The 21,420-nt window shown below is 37.9% G+C and overlaps 1 protein-coding gene across 12 annotated transcripts in view; it reads right to left on the bottom strand.

Annotated features, from left to right (window-relative positions):
- HDAC9 (histone deacetylase 9) overlaps nucleotides 1-21,420 on the bottom strand; it is a 457,669-nt gene that overhangs the window by 108,891 nt on the left and 327,358 nt on the right. For all 12 annotated transcript variants that reach the window (XM_074536959.1, XM_074536953.1, XM_074537003.1 and 9 more), the window contains 2 exons: nucleotides 18,421-18,470; nucleotides 4,086-4,193 (listed from right to left, as the gene is read on the bottom strand). In XM_074536959.1, coding sequence (XP_074393060.1) covers nucleotides 4,086-4,193; nucleotides 18,421-18,470 — 158 coding nt within the window. The remainder of the gene's footprint in view (nucleotides 1-4,085; nucleotides 4,194-18,420; nucleotides 18,471-21,420) is intronic.

The raw sequence follows: 21,420 nt of genomic DNA, 5'->3' as shown, positions 1-21,420 counted from the left end.
AGCAGGGAGGGAGCTGAACTGAGCTGAGCATCACCATCGATGCAAGGGAAGCACCGGGCTGGGCAATAATCGAGAAGGGAGGGCAGGACAGCACCTTACAGTGCCACATCCTCTGGCAATGAAAGAGAGCAATGAGAACCTCAGGAGACACTTCCAGGCAAGAAATGCTCTCTGTCTGCATCCTTTTGGGCCCTCTTTCTGAAGGTGAGGCCACTAAGTAGAGGCTAGAGACAATGATTTCCAGGTTCATGAGATACACTGCATGCAAGAAATCATATGCTGGGCACTACCTCTATTTCTTCCACAAGCACTAATATATCATAGGATGTCTCTTATCTGATAAAACAATTTATTGGCTATAGCTAAGGACTGTGGTGGAATTCTATATCACCCAGATCCACATACTCCCTTCTTCAAAAAGTCTTGAGACAGGCAACAGACTATTAGAAGCTTTCCACATAAATCTGTTCAGGAAATGAGAATTGACCAAACATAGATACATAAAAACAGACAGACAGGAGAGGTGTGGCTCTGATTCCACATAACATAAATACCTCCTTGTGCATCAGCAGCTTTCTTAATTACAAACAGCTCAAAAAAAGTAACCTTCATGCAATAATTAGGCTCATCTCCTACTGTAAAATTGCCAAGAACACATTCATCAGACATGGAAATTAATGAAAAAAAGAAAAACATAGCATTTGACTCAGTATAACATCACATTTATGGTACTATATATTTCAGTAGTGGTGTGATTCTTTATTAAATACTACCTCAAAAGTATATCAAATGGATATTAATGACTGTTCATGATATCATTAAGCAGAACCACAGAATGCTTAATTTTAACAATTGTATATAATTAAATAAAAAAACATCCAGATTAAGGCTTCCCAGAGAAGCAGCAATTTGTCTTAATTAAAAAAAAAAAAAAAACAACAAACTCCAACAACATAAAACCAACCAAACCCCTCAACAAAACCCCCACCAACCTTCACCCCCCCTGAAAACCCTGCACCACTGTTAATTACTATTGTGACTATTGTTTTACATCCCTAGTACTGCCACACCGATGTTTTTCCCAGTGATCAAGGAGATCAAAGAAATCTGATGTCTCACAAGGGGTTTGAACTACAGCAAAGAGAATTCCTCTTAATTCCCTGTCAGTTTTTGAACACTGTCCAAATCAGATGAACAACATCTTGCTGTTCTCAATGAGACTTGTGTGCAATGGGACTGATAGTCTCAGGAAATTCAGAATAAAGTAAAGAATTTTTTGCCCTGTATATGAGTTTGACTCATGCCCAGCTCTGTAATGAATCTCCCAATTGTTCTGCAGACTTTCATGGTTTATGTTGCAGTCTCATCTCTTTTCTTAGCAACATAGTTCCAACCTATTACTGTCACTTTGTGCCACAGCAAGCAATATCAGTAGAGACCATGGAAAAAGCATAGTCATTGAAATGTCCTATCCTTCCTGAAATGAACTTTATATGTCAGATCCTTATCCATACAGGGCACTTGATGTTTTTTTCCACACTCTAGCTTTTGTAAAAAAAATGTGGGGTTTAAACCGATTGAATTGACACAAACTGCCAGTACACCATCTGATAGCAATCCACAGTGGGAAACATCCAGGGAACTACTACGGTGTGCTTCTCTGCTGCGCTCATCTTGTTGTTGTAGTTATGTACATGTTGTAGAGCTGTTATAGCTTGCATGCAATTCTTGGAAGGTGCTTTTTTGGTCATCCAAAATTTCTGAGGCTGTTGCAGATCATTCCAGATTCCCATCAGAGCTTAATCCTCCCACTCAGTGCTCACAGTACAGGCCCCAAATGGTTGCTTCACATGCATATCTGCTCAATGAATGCACATCAAAGTGGTTAACTTCATCTTCTTCCCCTTAGATTTTCAAAAGTACACTATAAAATTGGTATTTTGCCTAACAGAAACAGCTGATCTACTTATTTTTCTACAAATAAAATGCAGGAAGATAGAAAAGGAACATGTAAAAGCACAAAGGGAGACTGGAACACACAGACCCATATGGGTCGGCAATCATATGGAGATTGTAGAGAACTCCTGAAAGCACTGCACAACCCCACCTAGTGCAATTTACGATATGAGAGCATTGAGAGCAACTTGCTAGCAAAGCCTGGGTTTGAATGGAAATGCACACAGGATGACTGTACAAAATAGCTAATGTCAGGACTGTTGAATTTACAGAACTTCCGCTAACATGCTTTTCTACTGACAGTCAGGCATTAATAACCTTTCCATAGCCTTAAATGAAACATACCACACGCAGATTGATAGCTCATACAGATGCCATAGAGGCATGTAAATCACTGGGCTTCATGCTGGAAGTCCAGGAGCAGGTTAGATAAACACCTATAAGGAATGGCAGGAATATTCACAATTCTCTTTCACAGAAAATCCCTTCCATTTCTGTTTTTCTGAAGATTTGGTTTAAATCAACTACTGGGCCTATTAAATAGTTGCCTTTCCTATGTCTCAACTTGCAAGTTGCATGAGACTTCAATTCTCTGCATTGTAGAAAAATATTCTATTTAGGATCAACAATAATGTTACATTAAACTACAAACTAATTCTAAATATAGAATATCCAATACTAAATATAAAATATTTGTTTACAGACTCCTGCAACACCAGGAGCAAGAAAAGTCTCACAATGGCTGATGATTCTTTTCAGCTATCGCATACTTATTTAAGCAAGAGCATTCACACTGTATGAGACACACCGCAAGTGCACAGAGGTAAGTGGTAAAGATTCTACAGTGGACCTCGCTCGTGTCAAGTGCGCATAGGACGTATCTCACTTTTCTTACCAAAACTTGCTTTTAAATCGCCTTAGACAGTGCAATGTGTCATATAGTTTCTAAAGATAAAAACTAGCTAAAAAAATCCTTCATCACATTCATTACTTCTGTGTGTGGAACAATGCACAGTGAGTTACATATCTTACTATGCCCAAAAAACCTTAAAGGGAATGAAGAACCCATCAGAAAGGATACACAACAGGATCCCATATAATGCACCCTTCCCATGATCTTTCAAAATTTGTACATTTTGTGTGGTACCTGACTAATGATTTCAGTACCTGAACATAAAAGTTCAGATAAACATAAAAATATAAAACTGCATTTTATTATGTCAAAGCTATAGTACTGAATTTCAACTCACTATGCTGTCTTTTAACCCTGATTCATTCTGTATCTATCTAAATATACACATAAATATACACATCCATTCCCAAATAGGTAGCTAACATTTTGATCGAAATGAGAGAAATATACAGGAAGAAAATTTTTGAAACAGAATTTGCAATTTTAGAAATCATCATGCAGTGTTAATTTAAAAATATTTATTTCCATCTTGATTCTGGAAATAGGACTGAATCCATTAGTGTGTGGACTGGAAAGCGAATAAACAGTTTCATTAAGGAGACATGTTAGCTCCAACAATGTTTATTGGGGCAAGCCTGCACTCCGGCTGCATATGGCGTACCTTTAAATAGGGCCGTTAAAATACCAAATAAAATGTCAAAGTCTGTCAGGTCTGGAGCTTTTATAAATTGTTTAGACTGGGGATAATTTGGGTTTCGTACATCATGCCTCGCAGATCCGGCGGCACGGAGACAGCAGCGGGAAGGGGCCCGGCGGCAGCAGCAGGGGCACGGGCAGGCTGGCACCGGGCACCGCCTGCCCATCGCCCTCCCGGCCAGCCTCGCCTCCCCTCTCGCTGGGTGGTATCCTGACATTGCGCACGTGACTCAACAACCATAGTTAAAAAAAATAAAAATAAATAAAACTTGACTTCAAAGGGCGCGCCGCAGCCATTGGCCGGAGATGGGCACTGACTTCCCCTCGGGCTGCAGCCCCTCGGCGCTGGCACCGGCCCGGGCCGCTGCAGCTCCTGCCCGGCCACACCTTTGCGGACGCGCCCCCGGCTCTCGTCCCGCCGCCCTCCCGGAGCCGAGCGCTGGAGCCCCGCCGGCCCCGAGTCCCCGCCCGCGCCCCGGCCCGCCCGGCGCTCCCACCCACGGCGCGGCCCGGACCTCACCTTCAGCTCCCGGGAGGCCACGCGGGCCGCCAGCTCGATGACACAGCCCACCGCCATGCGTGCCGCCCCGGCCGAGTGCAGCTCGTTCCAAACGGTGTCACTGTCCACCTGAGCAAACAGCCGGCCCCGGGAGGAAGGCAGCGGAGAGGGGAGAGGGAGAGCGAGAGGGAGAGCATGAGAGAAAACAAACCCGTGAGGGAGGGCTGGCAGCGTGACAGCCCGTGTACAATAACATCAGTCTTCCGTGCTGGCCAGCTGAAAGGCCTTCTGGACATGGCTCTGCTTATGCTTTTTCTCTGCACGGGCTTCTCCAATGGAAACACATTCTTGTCATGCCTCGCTGCCATTCCCTGTTTAGATTTCTCATTACAAACAGTGTTACATCGGCCCGGCCTGCTCGCCAGACGCTCCTCAAGCTGGCTGGCGAGGTGACGGGGACCTGCCAGCCCCGGGACCATCGGGAATGTCCATCGGGAATGAACAGCCACTGCTGCCGCAGCAGAGGCACGGGCAGCCCATGCCACCAAAGTGGCACATCAGTGGCCCCTTTCTAAAACAGAGTAGTAGCCCCTCGTTTTTGCTTCCCAGGCGGTTGTTTATAAGTGTCTGAAATTGGAGCAATTAATTGCTTTTAATAATTTCAGCGGTCACTCTTGCCATGGACAGAAAATGGAATTACATAAAGCAAGACCCTTGCTGTATCGGCAGTCTTGATGAACTAATAGGCTTTGACTGGAAGGCTTTATTTTGTAACAAATGAACGAGGGGTTTTAAAGCAGAGAGAGTTATCTTTCCTACCTTCTAAATGAGAAATTGTGATGTGTGATACATTGCATTACAAAGAATGTAGTGTAAAGGTGGCTAAGTAGCGCTGCTCTACAGTTTCAATCAGTGTGCTAAAACTTTACTTTTGAAATCTATTTTTAACAAGTGTTTATTTATAGAAACACACCAAAACAGGTGAAGTGTTGTATATCCCTATATATATTATGTATTAGGTAAAGCAGACAAGATGGTGTTAAATAGTCTGAAAAAGTTATGCTAAGAAACAGCCAGACTTCTTGATGCTCCATGGGAAGTGCATTTAATTGTAGCATACTGTACAAATTTATCATGAAAAAGAAAAGTTTAGAAATAGACAAAATACTGTGGCAGATGCTATTTGGATGACTTCCAAGCACACTGAGACATGTTTTCAGTTTGAACCAGAAGCTTCTGTTCCTAATTCCATTAAAAAAAAAAAAAAGGAAAGAAAAAAAAAAAAAGGAAAGAAATCGAGTAATTGAAAATGGATGCACTGCTCCTTGACTCTGGAAGTTCAGAGGAATTTCTCTGATTAGTCATTTGAAACAGAAAGAAGCTTGATCTAAGCTTGATCTTCTCTACACCTGTCAAATGTCTTTGCCATTACTGTTACAATAATATTATATTTCAAGCTATTAAAATGATCTTATTTTTTCAATATACTGGACCTGATTTTTCTATCATTTTGATCAGTTTTGTGTGCATGCAGCAGAATTAATGAAAATAGTTTGTATTTGCAGTAGACCTGAATAAGAAAACTGGATTTTGCTTGCAAAGTTTAGAATAACAGTAGGCACAGCACACTCTTTTCATCTGAGAAACTCAAAATGTTGTACAAACACAATTAAGTATCATCAGCTTGATATGGGATGATTTATTATACTTGTTTTATAGATTGGTAGCTTGAGATTTAAAGAAATAAAAGTAGCTTTTGGAAAGATGTGCACTGATCAATAGGTAACAAGAAACAAGAAAGAAACCAAGTAGTAAAAAAAGCAATATCATAAGTAAAATTAGGCAGACCTTTAAGTTATCTCTCTGTTGCTTTAGAGGAATTGTGAATCAAATTTCATTTTTAAAGCTAATCAGGAGATAAATAAGTAGAGGTCATTGGTTAAATCAATTTAATCAAACCATAATAAAGTTTGAAAAATACTGTGCAGTATTTTAAATAAGGAAGTATCAGCAAGAGGGCTGGAAGGGAGTACTTTCTTACCATTTTTATGGCCAGCAAATTAAGCTTAACGTGAAGGAGTGGCTGATGAAAATGATTCAATGGCAGCTGCTCTGTACACAAGGGCATGAGCAGGAGCAACCTGCATCCTCAAAGGGACTATGATTCATTTCCAGGAAGGCTGATTAAGTTAAAATTGTAACCACAGCTTGAGAGTACCCACCCTTAAGAAGTTGTCTGCTCTGACACATAAGACCGCAGTCTCTCCATCCGCTGAATGCTGAGCATTGGCCAAGGTACAGCATTTATCATTTTCTGCTTTCAGCTGAGTGTGAGGAGACTGAACTGGCTGTAAGACCAAGTATCTTCCACTGAAAAATTTCCCTCAGACCTTGAATGACTGCTACCTTAATTTACCTGGACTGGTAGAAAAAATGGGCAATCAGGAAACAGAACAGTGTTTCCTGAGAAATTTTTCAAAAATTACCACCTAAATGAACACAGGAAATTCAGGATATTTTAGCTAATCTCTTGGGTATGGTACCTGTAATGAGTGGTAAAGTCTTAAAGCTAGGGGTAGCCAACTGAAGCCGCATACTTTCATGTACTGTTACTATAATACAAGAAAAGTAACATAAATATTTAAAAGTAACATGAATACTTACCTTGAAAAGGCATAGTATTACAAACACAGGTGGAAAATACTGTTTAATATTCTTGCAAAATTATGACTGAATTTCCGAGGAACATCTCATGAAGAACAATCTAGAAGAACTCGCATGACACAGCCAACACTTTAGCTGTAACAGCTAGAAAATTCCATCTCACTCCATTTTATATCTCTGTTAATTCTAAGTATGCCCTTAAATGTTTCAGGTGTTTAAACAGAGATTTTCTTTTAGTGTTGCACAGCGTTTACTTTGTAAATTGCTGTTGAAGTACAGTGGTATAAATGGCAAACCCATTAAAATTACAGCTACTGGCTAGCCCAGTTGTCAGGCTGTATATGAAATGAAGTTCTAAAATCCTACTGATACGCTTTCCTGTATTCCTGTGAGATGAAATGGTTGGGTTTTGTACAAGTAAAGGGAATAGGATCAGACACTGTGGTTTCTAGTTCTAGTGCATGTATGTATTTCATATATCTGACAGCCTATCTATGCTGACTATGCATGACTTTGTGACAAATGTGATGCTTTCTGAATCACAGACTATGACGAAGTCAGATGGAATTTTATAAGAGGTTATTTTTGTTCAAGTGCTTTGGAGCAGCCAAAGAATTCAGTGAAAACCTGTCTGGATTAGGATTGTTTTTCAGACAATGTTAAACGAAATCTACAGAAAATACAGCATTTTTAGCTGAATTCTAACCCAGAATCTTAGTGGGATTTTTTCTGTTTAATTATGTTTAACATTTAAATAGTACTTCTATTTAGGAGTCCTTTAAAAATTGTCAGGATAGAAGAATGTTCTAAATTGAACCTAATGAAAAAAACATTTTTATAGCCTCAAAATGTCATTGTTGATCTATGAGCACACTACACATTTTGTTACCAAAAATCCTATCACTGCTACAGCTCTTCAAAGCAGAATTGTGCATGATAGCGCCAAGAGCCAGAGGACACGAGCCCTATCTGAACACTGACTTCCTAACACACATATGGATTTACTTCACTCCCAGTTTCCTGAATGAGCACTGTAGGTTGCAGGCTTTTTCAAGCACATCTAGTATAGCTCAAACATTGGCATGTGTAGCAAAGCTAATACTCTGCAAAGCTACAGATGATAGAAATTAAGCTACCTGTCCCTGAAGTGGATGTGGAGGCATTAAAGAAGAAGGGAATGACTTAAGTGAAAAGAAATGTAGGTAACTTCTCCTGACTGAATGAATTAATATTTCAAGCCCCGTGTCTAAAAATACTTTGCTTTGCAGAAAAAAACTTGATATGAATGCTTTCTGTAAGAAATATCTATGTGATAATGCCACTTCAGCAATGAAAACTTTAAGCATACTCAAAACAATCTAAGAAAGAAGCCTTACAGCAGAGATATTTCAACACACAGAAAGCTTGTACTATAACCCCTTTAGGACTGGAAAATTTAATTTTAAGGAAGACTGACTATAAAGTTTGAAAGCTGCCAGCTCCTTATGTTGTGCTCAGGTTGTGGGACATGTGAAAATGGTGAGGAAAGATATGGCAATATACATGAGGGAGGGATTCCTTACTTCACTATCTTTCTGAAATCACTGCAGTTGGCAAAACTGGAAATGTTCTTTGTCCTGCTATTTAAATTTATCTGGAACCTACCTCGGGGCGGGGGCAAAAAAGGTGTGTGATTAATAATGCTAAAGCATATCTAAGATAATTGCTTTTTGTTTTATCTCTCCTTCCTGGCTACAACGTCTCTTCACTCATCTTCTATTTCAGTCCTCTTTTTCCAGAAATCGCCTGGGATCTGCCAAGTGGTCATTGAAGCACAGCTCTACTGACCAGAGATGCTGCTCACAGTCTGACAAAACTTTCAGTTTTTTACACCCTGCATGATGTATTCATCTGTGCAAGTTATCTTTCCTATCTTTCCTTTCCTATCTTTTCCTCAAGTTGCCCTGAATATATCCCCACTGATAACTGTATGACAATGTAAAAGAGAGCCTAGGCTACTGCTTTGGGATGAATTCAAAGCATCCTAGAATTTTTCTCTCCACATTTCTCCTCCCACCCACAAACACATATCTTGTGATTTAATGTAAATTCATTTTCTGCAGTAGAATTCTGATTTTACTCCTGAGAGGGATTAAAAATACACTGACTTGCTCATCCTGCTCTGGATTCTCTGCATAATTGTTGCCGTCATTAAAATCAAAACCAGTCCTCTCAGAGATACCCCACATTCCCACAAGAGATACTCATTTTCTGACAACAGGTCAAAAATGCAATTTGTCATCTAGTTGTTCATGGAAAATTTGACCTGTGATGCTTCTTGGATAGGAGTCATTGTATTCTATATGTCCAATATTCTGGACAAGAAGAAGTTCTTTACAATAGTTTGAAAGGATTGTTTGCCCTTTCTTTAAAGAGATTGGACTCAACTGTTCTTGGATGGAAGTTAGTTAGGTATACATTTCAAATGGATACATTTCAACACAAATCTAGACAAACAACTCTGTTAAAAAACTTCTGTCCTTTGATATAAGTGGTTCTAATACTGAGAAGTAAATGAAATTTGCTCAGCTCATAATAGTGCAACTATGCAGTAAACAAACTGATTAAGAATTTGTGACAAATAATTCTGGAGAGTATTGACCTCCTCAGTGATACTGACATTTAATAAAACTTAGATATTTCAGAGTGAATTCCTGTGTTTTAGCTTTAAAAGCATTCAGAGTCTCACACTCTTTCGTTTACACCAGAGCAAATGTATTTCCACCGCTGGGTTTTGTTAATATACTGGCATGAAAACAGAAATTAAATATTTTTCTGAAGTGTTCCAATCTCTAAAAATTGTGTGGCCTTTTGGTATCACTTCCAGCAAGGAGTGTGTCATTCTTAGAGACAGTTGGTGCCAGCTAACACTGCCACATAAGTTTGTAATATTTTGCTCCTGACCATGAGCAGTGCAGCTTCCCAGGTGTCACGCTCATAGCTCTCACCTCCCACTCCTACAGATGTCCTGGTGATCATTCATCACCTCTGTGATTTCCACCAGGAAGCAAAAGGTCCTCAACGTGCTTCTCAGCTGCTGTTTCATCTCACCATGACTAAAGAAGCGAAGGTGCGCGCATCATCTCCGAGGAGCAACTTCTAATGAATGGCCTGTCAGCCATGTCACTCGTTAAGGAACAAAGGAGAAAAGGTTTGCATGGCTGACGTCTTTTCCATAAATTCCAGATACAGGAAGTGTGTAAAAGGGTACTAGTTTTGGAAAAATATGTACAGTGAGCTTCCTTTATTTTTACTATTGCAGCTGTATCAAAGATTTTTTTCTGTCAAAGGCATTTCCAGATGTTTTGATGTTAAGTGCCTACCATAAAGAGTACCCAGAATAGTAGCTTTGCGTATTTTCTTGCCTACCAGTGTGATTTAAAAAAAATTTGTGAAGGGCATGTGATCTTTAAGTTCCAGCAGGATGAATAGTTCAAACAACCAACACAAATCATTGCTTAAACAAAAACCGTGGAAACTCCCTTAGTCTTGCATTGACTTCTGTGTTTGAATAATTCCAGTAGGAGAATTTATCAGTAATAATATTTATGGATAAGGACTTCTAAAAATAGTTTTAAAGGCTATTAATTCTGACCCCAAAATCTTTCCAGACTTTCTACAAGAACAAGGAATGTGAGCAGTACACAAACCAGTTGTATGTAGAATACTTAATGTCTTTCAAGTTTTACCTGCCAGTAGTGAAGTAACATGAAAACCCAATCAAAGTCAATTTTCAGGAAATACTCAGTAAAAAATTTAATTATTAATTAATTATTGAATGCCTAGTAGAGTTACAGATGTTGGTAGTCATCCCCTGATTTAAATGCATCATCCCCTCTGTAAAATTAAATACATCTTAAAGTTTGTAAAAAAAAAAAAAAAAAAAAAAAAAAAGGTGAGGTGAGTATTGGAAAAGTAATAGCTTTGCATTCAAATGAGAAGCAGAAAAAAAATCAGGCTAAGTCAAGCTGAAGCCTGAATACAACAGTATCTCAAAAAGAAATAGTTTTACTTGGTTTCTCTCTTAAACTAACTTTTGTGACAGACACCCAGAATTTCAACGTCTCACAAAGCATACATTAGACACTGTAAAGGATCTCAAAATCTTAATGAAACAGTGATGTGTGGATCATTGTTAGGGGCAATGGAGGGAGGATAGCATGGATTAGATGTGGATTAGATCTTGTTTTTAGAAAAAACTCATAAATAAAACACTTAGGCCAAGATTCAAGTCTCAGATATGTGGCGTATATCACCAGATGCTTGTAAAAAATGTTACTGCACTTTCAGGCCTAGCCCTAAGTAGTCTATTAATTTAACTTGACATTTGTTTTAGTATTTAATGGGTTAGTGTGTGAAAATGCTTGTGCAACTGCCTTCTTATGTTTGATCTTGCAGTTTCCAGGAGTTTGTAGACAAGCAGATACAACAATGTATAGTTGGTTGCAATGCATGCAGTTACAGAAAATGCAACTTCTTTTTGCAATATTCTGGCCTTAGTTTTGAAAATTTTCATCATTTACCTCTGAACACATTTTTATTAAAACATAACATTTCAACTTTCTGCCTGGATGTAGATGTTCTTTATGTTAGAGGCCAATGTGAGACTACACTAGTACCTGGTGTTCATTCAGATAAACAACACAAGAACATTTACTCTTCAGGGAGCTCTTCTGTCCACCCAGTTAAATTCTGTCAATAAACAGATTATATATTTTTAAAGTGCAAATGTGAATTCTTCTATAATTACAGAATTACTGTCAAATCCGTGTGTGTGTACGTGATAAAGTCTGGGAAGAGTGACTAGTAGTAGTAGTAGTAGATTGGATATGATACTATTCCACTATTTACATTTAACATACCTGTGCATATTTGTCTGTATATTTCTATCTGTATCTATATCTATATCTATATCTATATCTATCTATATCTATATCTATATCTATTTCTATATCTATATCAATGTTTTCTATTCTGGCAAATAAGATGCTTCTTTGCATAATGTTTGCCTTTGGCAACACTATCGTTTTTAGAAAATGCAGAAAATTAGGTAAGACCTTTAAAGATTTGGGTTTACAGTAGTTCATTAACTTCCCAATAATTTTCTATGTTCCATATAATGTATATTTGTTTAAAAATTTAACCTGGTTGAGTAGCGAGGGGAAGCCATCCTTTGTTAAAAAGGGTAAAAAAATAGTTTGAGAGACCAAATTGTGTGTTTGACATGTTGTGAGATTACCACGTCTGAGCTTTTTATCCTTGCCTGCAGCAAGTAAAAGCAGTCTGGGACTATTCTAGAATATTGTATTGTGCCTGCAGCAATACCAAGGAACTCTGTCTCTCAGTTAAACAGTTTCACCTCTCACAGAAACATCAAGCTCTGTGGTAGATGGCACAGGGCCACCTCAGTGCCCTGAAAGAACAAGAATGAAATTAAGTATCTGCCCTGTAATTTGAAGAATTTTTTTTTGTGGCCATGGTGTTGATATGATAAATGTGGCATTCTCTCCCTGCCCAGGAGACACTGATGCACTTCCCAGAACCAGGGATGGTCTGTGTGCCTCAGTAAAGGAAGGCTGGCTGTTTCCTGCTGTGACCAAGATTCATCTTATCACACTTGTTTGGTTTTTTTTTCTAAAATCAATGTGCGTAAAATTTGAAACTTAGTTGTTTCAAGTCTCTGTCAATAAAGGAAATCAAGGATCTCCAGTCAGTTCTTCTGATCTTAGGTAGAATGACTCCTGCTGTACTGATGAATGTGGCTTTCTAATGCCAGTACATAAAGTTGGACAAGGGAATCTTCAGAGATCTGTTGTTCTGGACTGCAAGTTAGTTAGATTTTAATTAAATTTTAATGAAATTAATTCTCTCTATTTGCTATTTTTTCTTTAGACAAACTTACAGCTCTGGCATAGCTCCATCCCAGTGGCCTTAAATTGCCTTGGGGTGGTACCAGGGTGGCCTTTTTTAGCACACATTTTGTTTACCTCTGCAGAAAATATCACAGTCAACACCGTGTAACTGTGATTCCTAAATAGTCTGCAAAATATGTCAATTAAAGTATGATGTGCCTGGTTTTTTGATTAAATCTTGGTATTTCTTTGGGGGTGGTATAACTGACTGTTTTAGGAGGTAAAAAAGTCCTTCATTCCTGGGAGCCTTCTGCAGTGTGCTCCAAAATGTTGTAACTGGCAGATTTCAGTAGGTTAATGAGTCAGGAAAATAATTTAAACTATTTGGTAAATATATTGGCAGCATGGGATGATAATGATTTCACAATGCAAAACTTAATATTGAGTAGATGAGCTTATAGGAACTTCAGATTGCTTTCCCAAAACTAGGAAACAGACACATTTTTTGTTCAGAGGACTATGCCAATTGTGGTACAGCCCGGAATATAGGGAAAAAGCACAAGTTAATTCTAATATCTCTGTGAAGGTGATGGTTCATTTGAACACCTAAATTGTAGGCAGTCTAATTTCTTTACTGACTCTTTTGTGTGCTGGTATAAGGACCGATACCTAAGCAGCCTGGAACCTAAACTTGCTACAAGAAGGCAATGCCACTGCCAACATTTTCTTGATTTTAGACAGTTGTGCCATGGTGATGGAACCAGTTTGGTGTCATTATCTCTTATAGAAATAAGAGGAATGAAGAGTCATAATATGTAAAGGCTGAAAATTCTTCCTGGGCACAGGCTGAGAAGATCAAGGGAAGAATGAGAAGCAGCAAAAACCAATTTGTTTCCTGGATGGCTTACTAAACTTGTGTACTAGTAAATCTTGCCTTTCTTATTACTTTTCTTCCTGTGTGGTCAGGACAAAAAGTAGCACTGTCAGCTGCCACAGGAAGGAATAGCAGGAAGGAATTTAACATTCAGAAAATATGAATGTTTTGTAAGTTTCATAAATATGTTGAGAGATTTTATAACTACAAACTTCTTCCCTTGGTAATTACAGGTCAAATTGTTTTCTGATATGAAAAATCCAAGTTACACTTTGATTTTCAAAACAAGACCAGCTTATCTCAGCAGAAGATATTGTTTCTCTTTGCTGCTGTAACAGCAAAATTAGAGGAAATGCAATGGACATTCCATATTATGTACAAGCCATACTTAGCCATTCAGATGGCTTGATATTTAGCCCAAGAGCCACTCTGTTAAGCTCACAAAACATTAATTTTTTTGAAGTCTGATTTTTTGCAGGGCAGCGTTCTTCCCCAGCTCCTCCTCTTGCAATTTAAAGTTCTGACTACGAGTTACAGGTTTGGAGCAGTGTCTTTGGTGGGGAGGATGGGGGGAGAGCAGGGGGGATTGGAAAGCTGCCCAATTTCATATGATAAAAGTGAAATTCTCTTCTGTCTGCAGGACAATCCCCAGGGAACAACGTATGAAACCCAAACTTAAATAAAATCATATCCTGTTTGCAAACATCATATTCCCTTTGCTTCTCAGTAATCTGGACCCATAAACCCCAGCACAGCTTGAGAGCCCATTCCTCATCTAAACAAATGCCATAAGCCCCTTTATACTTTTACAACCATGTCAGAAAATAATATTGACTGCCAATAGTGATGTGATGGGAGTTGCCTCCTCTGAGCCATAAAAGAAGCAGTCTGTTATCAATTTCTCTAAATGCATCAAGGGAATTATGGGTCGGTTCAGTTCCAAGTTATAAATGACAATTCAAAAGCCGCAGAAGTGTTTGAAGCTGGGAGCCGATGATGACATTATCATAAAAGCCTGCTCTTCTTTGCTTTTGTGGGGTTTTTTGCCTATCAACTAGACAAAAAAATATAGCTGAGAAATGACTTCAAGATTTCTTCACACAGCAGCAGGTCAAACAGGCAAGAAAACAATCAGTATTTTTAGTGACAGACTGAGACAAGGAGATGAAACTTAGTCCCATTAAAAGTAGACTTCTCCTTCTCTTATTGTCATTTTCACAGCACAACAGGAGAGGAATTGCAAGAGATGGATACATTGGTCAAATGATCAGTTATAGCTCTAGTGGCTGTTTACAGATGAAAAACAGTCAGACAATCCACAGAACCAAAATGTAATTTGTGATTATTCTCCCCATTTGGCCACTTCACCTGCAATCTACCCACCTCTCCTGGAAAACTTTTCACATTCCAAACCTCTGACCAGCTGCAAGAAACCATCTCTTATTATTAAAACTGCTGGCCATAGAGCTGCTAGTCTCTCTCCAACACAAAGAATTTCATCCCTCTGGTATTAGAATTCTTTAACAACAGTTGGTTCTGGAACAAGGTTAAGCTTGAAAGAAAAAAAACCCATAAAAAGCATTATTGCAGGAGGGAGATTCCATACTTCAGTGGATTTTATACTCCTGACCCTGGATAGTCCTCTGATAAAATATTAACCATCAGTGAAAGAAAACTTGTTATGGGCAAAATTAGGATGCTAGCTTAGACAATTTTTTTTGTCTCTTTGTGAGATATGTTCAATTTAGCTGTACAGATGAAACAGAGTTCTGCTCTTAGGTAAGAGAGCTAATTACTACTTATATCATTCCTTATCACGCTAAAAAATTTATTTGATTTCTCCTGAAAGTATAACATATACTACACCAATGACTGACATAATCAATCCCTAGCACTGCTTAAAAGAAAATTCATAGGGATGAAAAGTGTGTACAAAACGAGTAAACTGTAGTTTTACATACTTTTTTTTCATTGCTACAAAAGATTTAGTGGAGTGATGGTAAAGGATCAGAAAATACTAGTTATGGACTCAGGCTGCCTCTTGTTTGCTTTTCAAAGCTCTTGAAACAAACTTTCTTTTACTGCAACTGTAAGTAATGTCCAAAGGAGAGGATCCCTGATGTTGGCTGCAGTTTTAGAACCGAGATAAGAAAATCAGTAATAGAGTAGAATTCAGGGTTATGGAAGTTACTTGGACTTTTGTTTGTGAACAGTATAAGTCCATCAAGTGATCATGTCTTCAGCGTTTAGGAAGTCCTAGCTTCCATTCCTTGATCCAAGAACAGTTTTCATTCTGTTCAGTGATTCTTTCACATCAAATTTATAATCTGTTTGTGGAACAGGGCCTCAGAACTAGGACTTGGAAGTATTTATAATTGTATGTAATAGGAAGATCATAGCCTTAGGTAGATGGGCTTTTTCCTACTTATGGATAAAATCTTACTTGTTCTGTGCTCTTTCCAACAATGGCATCACTAATGCATGGTGTGGGGGCCCCCAGCCAGAAATAATATTTGATCTCTTGTGTGGTAGCAACACTCTCTAAGAAATTATATCTCTGATATTAAATACAGCCTGGGAGTGGACAGAACTGAGCCTAGGTTTCCCATTCCCTGTATGAGCAGTCAAACCACTAATCTATTTAATGACAGAGCTGCTTAATAACAGCAATGTCCCCGTATGGTTAGAAAATAATAGGATCAAAGAGCTCTGAAAACCATCATCTAAATGGCAATCATAAAGTCTCATACAAGAATGGAAGGTTTTTTTCTTAACACTGTCTTATTTTCTGCAGCACACAACTAATGATAGAAGAAAGGACGAAAAAATATACAACAAACATAAAAAAGATAAAATTCTTCCATGCCTCCCTAAAATCTTTTCATGAACTAAACTTCCTGCTTTTCATTGATTACTGCTTTATACCTTTCAAGTTGAAAGCTACTAAGTAGCAATATTTCTTCCTCATTTCCACCATCATTTCTGAAAGTAATCTTAAGAATTGTTTTCCACATAGTTTGAAGCAGCTCCCTTTCCCTGAGTTTAACCAATCAACAGCTAAATATCGCTGAAAGAAAGCTCCTAATCTGATTATTTACCTTGAAAAAGGTCATAACCCATTCCTTTAAAAGCACCCCACAGCAAGCCTGACAGTAATCATATATAGAAAGGCAGACCAACTAGAAAATAAATAAATAAAAGATCCATTTCTGCAACATGTGCTTTAATCCAATTTCCATGAATTTAAATAAGAAATAAATGAAACAGACTGGGAAAAAAAAAAGTGTAGATGAATTTAAATGCTTGAAACAGTGAAGTTGTACTGAGCAATTCTGACCTCTGTTAGCTTTAGAATGAAACATACTGTTATCAGTAGAAGGATTTCAAAGCACATCTCTGGTCATCTCTGGTCACAATAATCTGTTTAATAGAAAAGTCTTATCCTTTGCTTTTTAAAGAATGCTATAGTTTATTTTACTATCCAAGGCCCTCAGATTTTTTCTAGAACTTTTACATTATCTCCTTTTAACTCAGAAGCCTGTACATCCTTTCTCAACTTTATTAATTTTTTGTTCAATTTTCTCTCCACCAGCAGTGTGAAAAATTACCTTTTTTACAGACCAGTGTGTGCATGTGTGCACACGGTAGTTTACAGAGGTGCACATGCAAACACATCTGTATGTCAATGTGTAGTGTTAACTGAACCACATATAGAAATGATGCCCAAGTTTCCAGATTGGCAAGTTGCTAGTCACCAACTTCCAAATTTTGGGAGGATCTTCAGCAAGCTAAGCCCAAGGCAGATGATCTGAAATGATTACGACTTCCTGATTATTTTATTTTTAATTCATAGTTCAGAAATCCACCAAAATTACAAAATACTGAAGGTTAAAGTGCATTTTTTTCTTGAGTGTGTTAAAACCTTACAATGTGAGTACTTCTTCCGTCCTATAAACATACTAGTATGGTATGGAATTTATCCTTCGTGAAGAAAAAAGGTAAATAAATCTGTATAAGGTAGCAGCGAAAGTTGACGTCCTGAGATAACGCTTTTATGTCTGCTCAGACTTTTCAGAGAAGGTACTCAGAGAATTCACTGGGAAGCAGTAAAAGGGAATTAAATATACATCAACCATCCAGCCCACTGATATCTAGAATATTACCATTTCACTTTGATATTGATGACATCAGAAAATAATGGATCCAGCTGGGCCAAGAGCATGAAATACTTTTGTGTGAAAAACTCATTTATGTGAAAAATTATTTCTCCTAGGAATTATCTTTGCTACAATTTAATAGGAGCATTATACTGGTATCAGTAGAAATTCTACATGGTTTTCACTAATTTAGTTTTACTCTTTCACCTAGTGTTGCAACATGTTTCTTTCTGCAGATTTTTGTCTACTGTGTCCTAATATGAGCTTGTCTTTCAGGATGAATCTGTTTCAAAACAGGGTATAAAAATGCTGACATAATTTATTATTTCAATACCTAAGTTATTGGCTAGCATCTAGTGAGCCCTTTTCATGCTAAATGTTAGTGTTGGCAACTTTTTTGTCTTTCAGAGAAGTGTGGAGCCATATTTACTTTTCAACAGTGCACAAAACGGCTTCTCCAAAGCTCATTGTGCTATAGCAATTGTGCCCATGGTACTTTCCTCAAGAAAAGAGTTCACATAAAAAACCCAACGTGGGATAACTAGAAATTGGCAAATTTACACCAAATTTGTTCCTAATTCTCCCATATGCCTCTTGTAATGTGCTGTGTTCCATGTCTTTGAAGACACAGTGTGATAATGGCTCATATTTCATCCCTACATTTTTTATCAGCTTCTGAAGACTTTGAACTGATAGTGCTAAAGAATTAGCCAGAGAACACATATGTTGTGTGTTGTCCCTTTTATGAAAAAAAAAAAAAATCTACTTACCCCCAGTCCCCCACAAGGCAACAAGGAAAAGAGTTTTTGAGACACGTTTCCTATATATTAAAGAAAAAAAGAAACAGTAAGTATTGTTTATCAAAAAAGACATTTAAGTACTGGAACTGTATTTCCTTATTCTTTACAGTAATTCAGATTACAGTATTATTATCACTATAAAAGTGCCAGATAATAATCCAAAAAATAATCATAATACTTAGAAATCAAATCAGCCATGGGACTTTCAAGGTGCTGTTATGCAACAGTGAAAAATCTTAACACAGGTAAATGGTAATTTCAAAGGAAAATAATGACCAAAATTCCACAGAAAATCACTCTGAACTAGGGTGACTAATCATCCTGATATCTGTAGCTGATAAGCAGCTTGACTAAGCTACTCATGTCAGTTTCTTTTCCAGCTACAGGACTGAGGAAGGCACCTCCATCCAGCCTACATGACTAATGGGATGAAATATGCTTGAGAAGTACCTGTTTCTTTTCACTGACAACAGAGTGAACTGCATTAAGTTTACATAAAACTGATAACTAATTTCTTAGCTTCTTTGCTTCAAAAGAGTTTCTCCTTTGAAAATTGCAACCTTAGTCTTTCTATCTACGTAAAAATGCTTTTTCTTCGTTTACATTACATCAATGATTGGATGAATATTTTGAAAACATAACTTGGAATACTATTTTTTCAGTATAATTCAGTGAATACATTATACTAAAGGGAACAAAAACTTAATATACTTTACAATTTAATTTCTAGCTAATCTACTCTATACATTAGCTAATATGATAGGGTTTACCTTAGTGTTTATACTCACATTTTATTAATTTTTTCTTTTTTTGGTACTACTAAACTCACGGTTTGTCTTGATAATGACATTATGAAAACTGCATAAGGATCTCAGGACTTGATGCAGTTCCTATCCCAGTGTGTAATCTGATCCTAAGGCAGCTGTGGAAGAGAACATGAGCTTTTCCCCTGCCATATCACAGAACTGGCTTTGTAACTTTGCCATCTGGAGGAAACATTAGATAGTGAATCACTGGAGTTTCCTAGAGGAGTCACCCAGTGATATGGAAGGGGTGAATGCTGCAGTTACTCATGTTTAGCAGGTGCCAATGAAATGCATAAAGACAACTATAAGCCATCATCTTTGAAGTATGAGAGACCAGACTGAAAGGTCTGGGATGAGGAAAGTGCTTTACACTTTGAGTAAAATCCAAGATGCATTTTTATCCGACGAGAGGCCTTTGATCAGTTTGCACAGAGTGCGAGAGAAGCCAAACAAAACCTCCTGTGGAGCTACCAGGGGAAATGCAGGTGCAGCAGCTATGCAGAGTATTCTCATACTGTGAGTCCTAATGGCCCCAGACATGCAAGGAAATGTTGGCTGCAGGAGATTGTCAGAGGTGCAAGTTGGAGTTTCCAGATCTTGCGAAGCAGATCCAGGAACCAATTTTTCACTTTTACTGTGGGGAAGATGAAAAAGTCACAAGCAGATAACTAAAAAAATTAGTGCTGTTAAAGCGACAGAAGACATTAATGGAAACATAAGATGTAATTTGAGATAAAAGAGGAATTTTTAGATTACTGAATGACTAGACATTTTTTCTTAAATTCCATGGCAGAGTTGGGACATGAGAGACAGCAGATGAATTCTCATTTATCTCCCTGCAGCCAGGCACATTGTGCATGGTAAACACTATTAAAAACAATAAACATGAAGTAAAAACAGAGAAGCAGATGGTGAGGAAGGACACTGAAATCAATCAGAAGATAGTACTAAAACTGGGGAAAACAAGCATGGAAGCATTTTCAGTGTATCAAGAAGCTTGCTGGAATGCTCTCTTCTTATTGCATGATGGCTTAAAAAAATAGTAGTTGCCAAACTCTGAAGAAAAAGAAAAACATTGAGATTTAATGAAAAGAACAGTGAGGAAATGTTGGACTAAGAGAAAGTGAGACTATTGCTTAGCTAGCCTCACAAAAAAGGAAAGCTCACAACAACCTGCCAGAAATGAAAATCAATAGCAAAAAGCTACTCTAAAAATGAATTGGAGTGGGAATTTCCCATGATATTTGAAGTTGAGGTCCCAGAAGATATTGAGGTATTTAAGTGAGATAGAAGACAAGTCTAAATAATCAAATGTTTTTGACTTTGTACTAGGGCAAAGTTTGTAGTCACCAGCACTTTAAATTCAGTACAATTGTGTACTGATAGAACTAGAAATTTTCCAAGATTTGTATTCTAGGATATCAATGCACAAAGGCATAGAAGCTAGTTTGTCAAATTAGGTGCTGAGGCACCCGTCACTGACTGAGGTCAGGCCTCTACAGAAGTCAAAGAAGCTGATTGGGAGATTGATGACTGAGGGCTTAGAGTCTGATAAACTGAGGAAAAATGATGAGTAAAAGCTCACTTTCAAAAGAAAAAGAAAAAGAGCTTCAGAGAAGGCAGATGCACTCCTCCAATGAGGAACAGGAAACACAAATGTTTTCTGGAGCATAAGTAGTGAGCAAATCCTGCTCCTGTCTTTTTGGATGGGTAGAGGAGTAAAGAAAGGGAAGTTAGGTCCTACTTTTCATTAGGATGCAAAGCCATCATTTGATGGAACTATTTCTGTAGAAAAAATTACACACTTTCTTTGAAATAGAAATCTTTTCTGAGACAATGTTGTTATTTATGATGTCTTTATAAGAAACATTTTCTTTAGATATTTTCCCTACATGTATATTGAATTTCTGTAATATACAAAGATGTTAATTTTAATGTCAGAATTGGTTAGGTTCAACTTCAACTGAAATAGGGACACCAAAATCAGGACTGCATTTTGGAAAAAAATGTAAGAAAGAGACAATTACGTTGCTTTGTCCAAGAGTCTGGAAGCCCAAATGATTAGAGCTTCCAGCCAGAAAACAGGCACATGCAAAATCATGTGGGAAGGGTGTTTTATTGACTTTTGTCTTGGTAAAAGGCCATGTGAGATGCTACAAGAAAA

This window comes from Zonotrichia albicollis, chromosome 1, assembly GCF_047830755.1.
Source record: "Zonotrichia albicollis isolate bZonAlb1 chromosome 1, bZonAlb1.hap1, whole genome shotgun sequence".
NCBI classification, from domain to species: Eukaryota; Metazoa; Chordata; class Aves; order Passeriformes; family Passerellidae; genus Zonotrichia; species Zonotrichia albicollis.
The sequence above is the reverse complement of the archived record's forward strand: the minus strand, read 5'-3'. Positions and strand labels throughout refer to the sequence as shown.